Raw genomic sequence first — 11,208 nt, 5'->3', positions numbered from 1 at the left:
ACCATCTTCTGTCAAAAAGGTTTTCACCCCGTCCTCTACAAACATGCATAATAACTGGCAGTATAAAGAGAGCCCTAACAGAACCAGTCTGATTCTCCGTACACTGCACACGGATTTCTCTTTACTTCCATGCAACCGCCTGTGGTTGAAGGGTCTGTTTGGCAGATCAGGCTTTAGGTTTCAGTCTATACGGTGGGGTTGAAGCAGGACTCAATGTATTAGAGTCCTGGTCTGCCAGGCTAAGTTGCAGTTTGTGGTAAAATTCCCAAGGGAATTTGTATTCCGGACCATCTTTCTGACCTTAAATCCTCATCTTTTTTTCTGTTGCCATGCCCCTAGATCCTGACTGATGTTGCTCCTCTGGCAGAGCAGTGGTAGAAGCAGGAGTGTTTTCTCAGGGGTTTATTTAGCTATGCCTATCTGCTTCGAGCTGAGGGGACCCTTTCACGCTGGGACACACAATCTCCCGAGACAGCACTACCAGCTGGAAGGTGACAAATGGCTGTCATCAGGAAGGCGAGGCTGTCAGAAACCTGGTCAGCTGGCAACGTGATTTTGGGGTGGGTAAATTGTAGGCACCCCCATCACACTTGATAAGGAAGACTGATGTTGCAATTAATTTTCAAACAGCAGCTCCTCATCCAACCTGTCAACGTCTTTGGGATAATTCAATTATCTTTGCATGAGGTTCTAGATAACTGATGAAACTTTACGCTACAAGTATGATTGCCATGGATTACATTTCCTGGACTGAAATCTTCTCCCCTTTTTGGGAATGTGCAGAAGGGCTGAAGCCCCAGTCCAGTTAGTCACTCAGCCTTGGACCCTGGAGATCCGCACTGGAAGCATGAGTAACGTCAAGTTCTGGAGCTTTCAACATAAAGTGACAGTTTAATTATCTGAGCAATCAGTTGAAATACGACTTCAGGACACAGGTTGGCCAACAGTAGAGAAGCTGGGGGACACCTCCCTAAATTAAAATATTCAAAGAAAAAAAAAAGCCTCACTGCATGGTGATTTTCCCCTCCCCATAGCTATAAAAATAAACAAACTTTAGTATTTGAAAAGGTCTAAACAGGATGCTCCTGTTTGGACAGAATTAATAAAGCAGAACGAGACTTTGTTGATAGCTTGGTGTCTTTGACTCAGATAATTAATCACAGGGAGCTGCTCTGCTCAATTACAGCACTCAGAAAAACACAAATGTAACAAACCCTATTACAGGCCATTGCCTTTTCTCACATTTTTGAGACAGTCTATTCATTTATTTACATGTATTTACACAATGTTGGGATTCTATCTCATATATAGACTTCTCGCTACTTTGGGAATACAGTTAATAAAAACTGCATGACTATGGGCTTTAACAGCCTGGATATTACTCTGGAATCAATAATAATGTCCAAAATATATAAGGAGTCAAAGACGGCTTTGTACACCACAAGCTTAAAAATCACATGTTCTAAACATTGCCATTATCATTGTTAAAAAGTTACAGAATATAATTTCAAACAAATAATTAGGCATCTTAGATGAACTTGAAAAACACCTCCATCCAGGGAGGTGTTTAAAAGACATGTAGATGTGGCACTTGGGGCCATGGGTCAGTGGTGGGCTTGGCCATACTGGGTAAATGGTTGGACTTGATGATCTTAAAGGTCTTTTTCAACCTAAAAAGATTCTGTGATTCTACTCCAAGCAATACAAATACAAATTACTATGAATCCAAGAACTAATGTTGGAGAGCGGGAAAGAGGCAGCACATACATATAATGGTGCACAGCAGAATGCTGGGGAAGCTGCACAAATGAGAAGACGCAACTGAGACCATCAGAGTAGGGGTGCCCCAAAACTGCAATTGCAGCAGCTTCAATTACAGACTTGTATTTCTCTCTCTCTCTCTTTTTTTTTTTTTAATAGGAAAACAAGTGTCTGCATGCACACAGAAAACTCATTGCAAATTTGGATGTGGCTGACCTTGGTTCATTAGCCTTAATGGAAACAGGAAGGTTGGTACTGGCTTCTCAACCATGCTGAGGGTTTCAAAGAAGGGAATTATCCCACGTCCCAGCCTGGCAAAAATTAACTGGTTTTATTAAGACATTGCAATCCCTCCAGGTCTCCTTCCTCTGAGCACATGCCCAAGGAGGAAGGTGTGTCCCTCTGTGCCTGGCGGCTGGGTACAAGGGGTGAGGAGTTTCTGTATGACTCTCAGTGGGTGACTGGGTGGGTTAAAACCTGAACCTTGAAGTGTAATACAGAAGAAATTGGAGGCAGCGGCTAGGGGGGAAGCCTTACACCCAGGAGAAAGAGCTGCATCAGTGACCTGCTGCTGAAGATCTGCTGGGCAGCTGAGCTCTGGGGAAGGAGCACTGAGCAGGAGCACAGACACGGGAAGCAGAAAAGCCCTCACAGCAGCTTCTGCAGCTTTTCCCCAGCCCGACCCTGCTGCAGGCTGTTCCTCACAGGAAGGAAGCCTTTTCTGCAGGGCTTTCGTGCCACTCTGGAATTATTCTGATTTACTGAAAACAAACCGGATCGTCCCTACCTCCAGACGTTACTGCCAGCGTTGTGTGGGACTCACCTCAGACGACCTTTCTCCAATTCACAGTGGTTTTCCCACATTCTTGGCCATTTATGGTGTCATAAATACTTGAATAAAACAAAGTTTAAGAAAATTAGTTTAAGACTATTTTCTGTGTTTCTCCATTTATGCTTTTTTTCCCTTTTGTTTTTCTAAATGCCTCAAAGAGTATGAGAAGTGATGCAGCACACGACAGCAGTTGGGTATTTCTGCAAACCAGGGATACGGAGAAAAGACAGGGCTGAGTGTGGCTTTGTCCCTTCAAAACTTTCCTGGAAGTTACAGGACCACAAGTCTGCACAACATTTTTAAATGCTGGAAAACCACCCACCCCCATTAAGCTCAAACGCTGCCCTCAGACACAACAGCAACATTTTATGCGGGACGTTTTGTCTGTGAATTCAGCTGTAAAGTGTAAATTAGGTGCCCCTTGTTTTCCTCCCCGGGCAGCCTCGGGGAGCTGCCGCCCGCCAGCAATGTGGGCGCACACCAGGAGAGGGTGCCAAGCCCCCGGCTCCCGGCTCTGCCTCCGCACGGGTTCCAGCAGGGACGCCCGGCTCCGGCAGTCCCCGAGCCGTCTGGCTGCGCCTGAACCACCGAGCAGACGCACCCCGGATCTGAAGGGAAAACTTTTTTGACCCAAAGCTGACCAAATACCTTTAACTGTTCCAGCAGTAAGTGCCTGTAATCCGTCTGAGGACGTTAGGGCAGGATAAATGCCTTTTTTCTATATTAAATGAAGGAGCCGGCTCTTTTGGCTTGCGGCTGGTGAACGTGGGTGCCGCTCGGGGGGACAACTGAGCTGCTGGCGAGCGAGAAAACCCCCGCAAAGATCCGCGAGGCACAAGCATAAAATACCAATTCATGGCGCAAAGCGATAGGGAGGTTTAGCAGCAATAAAACCCGGCTGATCCATGAAGTTTCCGAATGACTGTTATAAAAATTCATCTGCACTGGGAGGCGCAGCTTTTGTACCTAAAGTCAGGCCACATTCCCGGGCGGCCGCTCCGCCTCGCTCTCCGCTCTGCCTGTAACGCTCCGGAGAAACCTACGGGATTAAAGGATAAAATTAATGTTGCTCGAGCGAGCAGACCCCGAGCAAGAAACCGCCCCGAGAGGGGCCGTGGACAGGGCTGTGCGTTTTCAAATCCTCCCCCCGTCCCCCGCCGGTGACACCCGGGCTGCGCGAAATCCCCTGCAGCCCCCACTCGTGTCCCTGGTCGGGGACGCCGCAGCCGTCGGCGGCACCTGCGGGGGGCGGGGGGGGGGCGGTAAGAATGTCACCGATAGTGGGAATGAAATGAGGCGTGAGGGGCCGCGCCGCGGGCTGCGGCGGGCAGGGACAACGTGAAAGACCCCAACACGTGTGCGCAGGTGAGGGGGGCGCCGCTCCCCCCGCCCCCCGGGGCTCCCTCCCCCGCCCGCCGCGGGTGTCGCAACCGCGCCCGGCCTCAGCCGCGCCCCGCGGGGAGCGGCGGGGGGGGGCGGCGCGCAGGCAGCGCGCAGGCAGCGCGCAGGGGGCGCGGGCAGCGCTGCCGGCCCCGCGCCCGGCCCCGCCGGCCGCCCCGCGCCGCGGCAGCTGCGCGGCCGCGCTGCGGCGCCGCCGATGCTGTCGGTGCCGGTGCCGGTGGCGGGCGCGGGGGCGGCGCGGGGCGCGGGTTCCCTGCCCCGCCGGCGCACCATGTGCAGCGGCGTCGGCTGCTTCTGGGCGCTGCTCTCCGCCGGCCTCCTGGCCGCCTGCGCCGCCGCGTTCCTCTCCCCGGCCTGGCTGCTGCCGCCCGGCCGCGCCGCCGCCGGCTTCGGGCTGCTCTGGCGCTGCGCCGGGCCGCCCCGCGGCTGCCACGGCTCTGCCGGCCCCGGCGGCTTCGGAGACATCCCCTCCGGTTCTTGGCAGGTGAGCGCCGCCCAACCCCCCCCCGCCTCCTCCGGGCTCCCCGGCACCCCCATCACCTCCCCGGCGATCCCCTCTGCCCTTCCCTAGGCTCCCCGGCGTCCCCCCGGCACTCCCTGGCATCCCCCCTGCCCTTCCCCTGGCCCTCCGGCATTGCCCCCCGCCTGTCTTGGGCTCCCCGGCGTTACCCCATCACCTCCCCGACATCCCCGTGACGTGCCCCGGGGCTCTCCGGCACCTTCTCCCCCACCCATCATCTCTCCCACATCCCTCGGCTCTCTGGTATCCCTCTGTCTTCTTCACCTCCCTAGGGTCCCCCTGGTCATCATCCCGGCATGCCCATTCTGACCCAGGTTCCCCAGCATCCCTTCACCCTGTCCTGTCCCAGACCTGCCATCCCTGTCCCACTCTGAGCATCCCAGGCACCCCCTGCATCTTCCATGCTGCCCTTGAGCATCCTCTGCACCCCCCCATGCTGCTCTCAGGCACTCCTTTCATACCCTGCATCCCCTCCTGTCCTGCCTCTGAGAATCCCCTCAGCACCTCTCGGGTGTCCCGTGGTCCCTGTGGGGCCACATCCCTCTTTGGGATGCTCGGTCACTCTTGGGGTGCTGTATGGAAACCTCCCGGTGCCTTTGTGCCGGTGTGGCCATCAGTGCAGCCTGAACGTGTGGCTGCAGTGCACCTCCCGGCTGTGGCCCTGTCAGTGCCACCTGTCTGACCCGGCCACCCCGCTGGGCCAGGGCTCCTGGCTGTGCCTCGCCGCCTGGGCCTCACCTCCCTCCAGCCTGTGCGGGCGAGCTCCTGCCTGGGTGTGCGGGAGGGAATTGGGGGAGAAACGGGAGGGGTTTGGTGCTCCCCGGCGGGGCACTGAGCATCGCTTGCCAGCTAAGTTTGCTGAGCAGGAGGGAGCAGGGAGGTGGCTGAAACTGCTGCCTCTGGGACACGCGGATCCAGAAATTGAGCCTCTGGATGTGGGGCACTGCGGCCGTTCCCCTGCCCGGCCAGACGGGGGTGATGCCCTTGCCAAGTTTTGGGATGGAGGCCAAGGCTTCCCGGCTTGTCCTGTGGGGCCTGGGGTTGCTGTGGTGTCCTGGGGTGACAAAGAGCTGTTGTCCCCGCTGGGTGTGCACGGGGACCACACAAAGCCCAGGCCAGCATCTCACTGTCTGCTTGCCCCTGCCCTTTCTTCCTCCTTTCCTTTTATTCTTAGCTTCTTACCCTGAGGCTGTTGAGTGTGATTTCTCTACAGCTGCTCAAAACAGATGAGCTTTGACTTGCTCCGGGTCACTCTGTTGCAGAAATCCCAATATGAGGGCTAAGTCCCCAAGAGGTTGTGGCTGTGCCCCGCACAATGGGTGTCAGTAGTGAATTTCTCAGCCTGCCGTGAAGCTGCACTGTTATCTCTTCCAGGACGCCAGGTCTGTGTGTGATTGCCCAAATCCAGTCACGGTTCCTAAAATTGTCATGGAAGACAAATACTGTGAATTGCAAAGGAAAGAACTGGCTGCATAAAATCCTTTCTATTTATACAAAAACGTGCAAAAATGCTGTTGTTTCCATAAGCTGGCCTTTGTTCTGATGTTTTTGCAAATGGTAATGCAGATAAACACTTCCAAGTAATAACAAACTTTAAAGATAAGAATGAAGCTCAGCAGTGACTCATTTAAACAAGACTCAGCTACACACAGCCTCAGCCATCTAATAGTCTCCGAAAACACTTTAGATCCAGAATATAATGTAACGCAAAGCCTCTGAGCTCCTGAGCTTGTGCTGTGGTAGAGATGAATAATATCATGACACTGAGTGGAGCTTACAGGGGATTTTGGTGACGCATCCTTGTCACCTTTATTAATACCACCCAAATAGTTCACTAACAACAAACAGTGCAGTCTTAGGGGAAAGTGCCCCCCTACCAGCTGTCTGGCACGATGAGGATGAGAATACCTGTTGTGATGGTTGTTTGAAGGGGTGGAATATGATAACGTATCCCTGACAGCTTTGCTAAGGCAGGCAACAGCTTTGGCTTTCTTGCACGAGCAGCCCCCTGAACCCACATGCCTCCGGGCTCAGGACTGAAGGAGCAATGTGCCCAAGTGCAGTGAGCCCCATCCATACATTCAAGCAGGAGATTCTCTTTTTTTGAGAGATGGGGGAATTGTGGCACTTTTTTCTTTGCTTTCAGAACTTGTGACATTCATTTCCAATTTTCATGCAATCTTGTGGGCAGCTCCTTCTTTAAATGAAAGCCAATAGCCTAACATGGACAGGAATCTTGGAGCTTTTGAGAACAGCCACCAGCTTTGTGCTGAAGTGGCGGAGGCTGGTGAGAAGGGTGTGGAGCTGTGGCTACGCGGGCAAAGGAAGCAAAAGCTGACATGGGGCTCAGGAGCTCTTCTAGTGTGAAGCTGGTGGCACATCTGGGGGGAGGCTGAGAGCACACCTGGGAGGATGCTGACAGCATGCCTGGAAAGGATGCTGATGGAACATCTGGAGAGGATGCTGAGAGCACACCTGGGGAGGATGCCCACCTGCAGCGCACAGGGGGTGGGAGCAGCCCACAGCCGGGATGTCCATCTCCGGGGAATGTTGTTCTTTTTTGTTTCCTGAAATGTGCATGCTTACCAGCTTCAAATGTTTCCCTGTGTAAATGTGCTGATTTGATGAAGGGGTGGGGGAGCCTTCAGTCCTGCAAATGATCCTTAATGCCAGTTGTGTGTTTGCACTTGGGGGATTATGTTAATCATGCTACAAATGATGCTTTGAATCTCGTCTAGAGGTTAATTAACATGCCTTTCTTCTCTTAAGAGGGCCTTCATGTCTGCTTAGAGTTGCTGGCTTTTTTCTGCTTCCTTTCATAATTACTTTGCAGCTTTCTAATATCATGGGTACCTTTAATTTAACCCTGTCAATGCTCAGGCCGCTCAGGCTTTGCATCGTGCTCAGCATGATGATGTTTTTTGGTGGGGTGGAATACAATAAAATATCCCTGGTGCCTGGAGATGTTGTGGCCAGGCTGTCTTGTGCAGGCTGAAACCTTGCAGGAGCTGATAGAAACTGGGGAGGATCTGGCTGGAGCCAGGTGAGGACAGAGGATGGTGATGGTGATACTGCCCAGGGACCACAGCCAATTTACGAGTGAGGCCCTTACACAGACCATTAGCGGACACCTTTCCATTAACGGAAAGGACGATCTGTTGTGGGAGGACTTGGAGCTGTGGGGGCTGGAGAGGAGCATCCTGAGGGGTGCAGGCACTATGGGGAGAAGGGATTGCTTTTGGGAGGCCAGCTGGTAGAGCTGGGAAAAACAGGTGAGCTCTGAGCTCTTTTGAGCTCTGAGCTGCTTCATTGCATCTCACTACTTTTCTTTTTTTTTTTTTGGTGCCAGATCGCTATGTGCGTGCAAAATAGTGCTTTCTCCTGAGCTAATTTATTTTCTCTTTCAGTGGGAGCATTTGGCTCATGGGTTCCTATCTCAATACTGCATTTCGGAAGCTAGTGCTGCTTCATTTCAAATTTCTATTTTTCCATATAGTCTCCAATTATTTTCAGGCTTTGCCAAGCATGTAATCTAAAATAACAAAGAAGCTGATCAGCCCATGGTATTCAGTTAAAACCACATGGACCATTTGCCTATGAAGACAGCAATGCCCTGCTGGAGTAGAGCCCAAAATAACCCACTCAGGATGGGGGGGGGGAAGGCTTTGCACACCCCCAAGAGTTCCCTGAGTGGGTCCTCCCTGGGTTTTTGCCCATAGCAGGACTTGAAAAGATTCAGCAAAGCTTAGTGAAAATGTACAGTAAACCTGCTTACCCTTTTGTTAGAAAATGCTGAAAGGTGTCATAAATGTTCATCGCTGGTTTCTCGCCGTGTCGGTTCAGCACTGGGTGCCCGATGGAATCTGAGGTTTGCCCATTGGGGTCAGGTTTGCAAAGGTACAGCAGCCCTGTTCCCAGTGAAAAAGCACATGGGGTGTTAGTGGAGATGGGAAGATATCTGGGAAATCTGTCACTCCTCTTTTAGCACAAGCTTTTGCACAAGGGAGAGCTGAGAGTTTTGGGAGTCCCCGGCTTGCAGTGTGATTTAAGCAGGGAACCATGTGCAAGACTGTCTCTTTTGCAGCGTCTGCTCTACCTCTAGGGTCTGTGTATCAGGCGAGTGTGTTAATTTGGGATTATCAGGAAATCCTCATCCTACAAACTTCCCAAGAGAGCAGAGCCTTCCTGGCTTACTCTGTCTACCAGTCAGTTTGATTTTTAATTGCACTTACACAGCCTTGGCAAGAGGTGTAAGTGCTCAGCAATTCTTGAAATCACCATCTTCCTCTTTATGCATATTACCTTGCAGTAGCCTTTATCACCTTTCATCAGCCACCCAGAGTTTTTTAATCTACATTAACAGAACAGAAAATACCCAGTGTTGGGGAAATCTGTAATTCCTGGGCTCTGGCCCTGTGCTTCAAAGGCTGCATAGCAAACTATAATCCAGATTCACTGACCAGTGAACTACTCACCGCTAAACTGGGTTTAAATGGGTGCAGAGACAGGACCAGTTTATGGGTGGGCTGTGGAAGGTCAAGTTGATTGAAAATACAGCCAGGCTGCTCTTGGGATTAATTCTGTCAACTCATGGAAGCTGCTTTGCTTAAAAAAATAAACATGGAAAGACAGGTATTAGCTGTGGTGTCGCTGCTTCAGCTGCGGGGCCAGGGGCTGGGCAGCAGCTGGGGCTTAGCTGAGACATGGCCACTCATGACAGTGATGACCGGTTCATGTTGGGCTGCCTACCCACAAATCTGCTCAATAAACACTGAGTCCTGAACCCTGTACCTTGGGAAGGGCATTGCCTGGGCACATCAGAGACGTCTGGGGCTGAACATTGCATTTCACCTTTGTAGGGCCCAGAGCAGAGTCTGGCACAAGGTGGTGGGGACACAGCAGGGACATTCTGACAGTGGGACATTCCCTCCATCCTCTAGAGGCTGCAAGTCCCACTTCCTTCAGGCTCCTCTCCACTGGCTTTGTAAGGAAAGGCTAGATGGGAGAGCTGTGTGACCTGTGGAGCATTCCCTGGCCCAAGATGATGAGCCCAGCTTTGCACCAGCACTGGGAAAGGGCTTATCCCAAGGAAGGATAATAACAGAATGCGGGTAAGGTCTGATCTGGTACCCAGCGACAGCAACGCACTCTGCTTGCTGCCTAATTAAAATTTCATTAAGTTGGTTTGAATCCCTTGATGGAGGTCACAGGCACACCATTGATGTGCTAATGTCTTACTTTTTCCCATTTTTTTCTCTTTCACCACTATCCATCATCCTCTTAGATAAAGCAGTGCCATTAGGAACTGCTTTCCAGCATCCCCAGATGCAGTGGCACTGGAAGAAAGACAGCCGTAATTCATCAGACATATTATCTGTCTCTTATTTTCTCCCTAATTAAAAAAAGCCTTTTTTTTTTTTTTTTTTTTTCCTTGAATCAGTTCAGGCATTAACCCCTCTGGTGTTTGTGTTGAATACCCAGATTAGCTCAAAAGTAGGAAAGTTACCTGGAAGACTGGGACTGGCCGAGCTGTATCTTGTGCGGGGGTTGCTAAATTTTGTGTGTGAGCAGCTAAATCTGGGCTGGGGAGAAGCATCCCCCTGTGCATGACGTGGTGCAGGTAGGTCCCCATCAACCAAATCCTTCATTTGAAGGAGAAGAAATGAGGACTGGAGCCTCATTGCCTCCTCTGCATCCCTGTGCTCCACCCCAAAACACCCTGGCTCAGGGGACTGTGAGACACCAGCCACCTCCCCGGCAGCATCACGCCTGGGGCTCTTCGTTACTGCTGGGCTGGTTTGGGGAGGTTGGACCTGCTCCCACCATTCCCATCAGATAACATCGGGCACTTCCCAGCACTGCTGGGCAGGGGATAGCATCTGCATGGGAGCAGGATGGAAAGGCAAGATCAAACAGGATGGAGAGCACTCTCAGATGGCGCCGAAAGGAAGGTAATTGCCAGGGAGGAGAAGACGAGGACATGTGGGATCCTCTTCCTGGCTGTCGCTTTAATGCTGACCAGATGGCGGATGTTTGTTTCTGGGACTTGTGTGGGGGAAATACGAACAAGCTGCGAGGCTTGATCCACCCACCCCTGTGCACACAGCGTCTCCTGCAGAGGCAGGCGCCTCTCTATTGCACCCAAGTGAATGGATATTCCTGTTTTTTACCAAGCCGTCTTGCACTTTTGCCCAAGGAGAAAGCACTGCTGCTTCAGGTGCATGGTAGCCTCACCCAGTGTCGTGTGGATAAAAGCAGGGGTTTAGGATCCAGTGCAAGACTCACAGCAAGGTTTGGGAGGAGTGAAGGACCTCGCAGCCGTGTGGTGCTGGTGCCAGCAACTTGTGGGGTGCACGGGCACACAGAGACCCCATCAGGCACTGGGGTGGAGGGAAGGCAGCCTTGCTGCTCCACCACTGCTGCCACCCTGCAGGTAGATATCAGTCTGAGTATTTGCACTGATCCTTTCCAGCCCTCTTTACTTGCCCTCCAATAGGCAGTGGTGACTGTTCCTCCTCTACGAGGAACATCTTGAGCCATACAGCAGAGCCAGACCCAGCTGCCAACATCTGCATCCACTTCCCGGCATCAGCCCCTGGTGTGGCCTCCCGGGTCCTTGCCAGCACTGCTGCAAATCCCAAACCCCAGATCCTCACTCAGCACCTCCATCCAGCACTGATTTATTTTTTTAACA

The 11,208-nt window shown here is 52.1% G+C and overlaps 1 protein-coding gene across 1 annotated transcript in view; it reads left to right on the top strand.

Moving 5' to 3' along the window:
* The first annotated feature begins 4,154 nt into the window (after nt 1–4,154).
* TMEM211 (transmembrane protein 211) overlaps nt 4,155–11,208 on the top strand; it is a 64,847-nt gene continuing 57,793 nt past the window's right edge. The window contains exon 1 of the mRNA XM_040617650.1: nt 4,155–4,478. Coding sequence (XP_040473584.1) covers nt 4,191–4,478 — 288 coding nt within the window. The 5' untranslated portion in view covers nt 4,155–4,190. The remainder of the gene's footprint in view (nt 4,479–11,208) is intronic.

The sequence above is a fragment of the Falco naumanni genome, chromosome 1, assembly GCF_017639655.2.
Source record: "Falco naumanni isolate bFalNau1 chromosome 1, bFalNau1.pat, whole genome shotgun sequence".
NCBI classification, from domain to species: domain Eukaryota; kingdom Metazoa; phylum Chordata; class Aves; order Falconiformes; family Falconidae; genus Falco; species Falco naumanni.
Note: the sequence above shows the minus strand (reverse complement) of the source record. Positions and strands in the feature narration are given on the sequence as shown.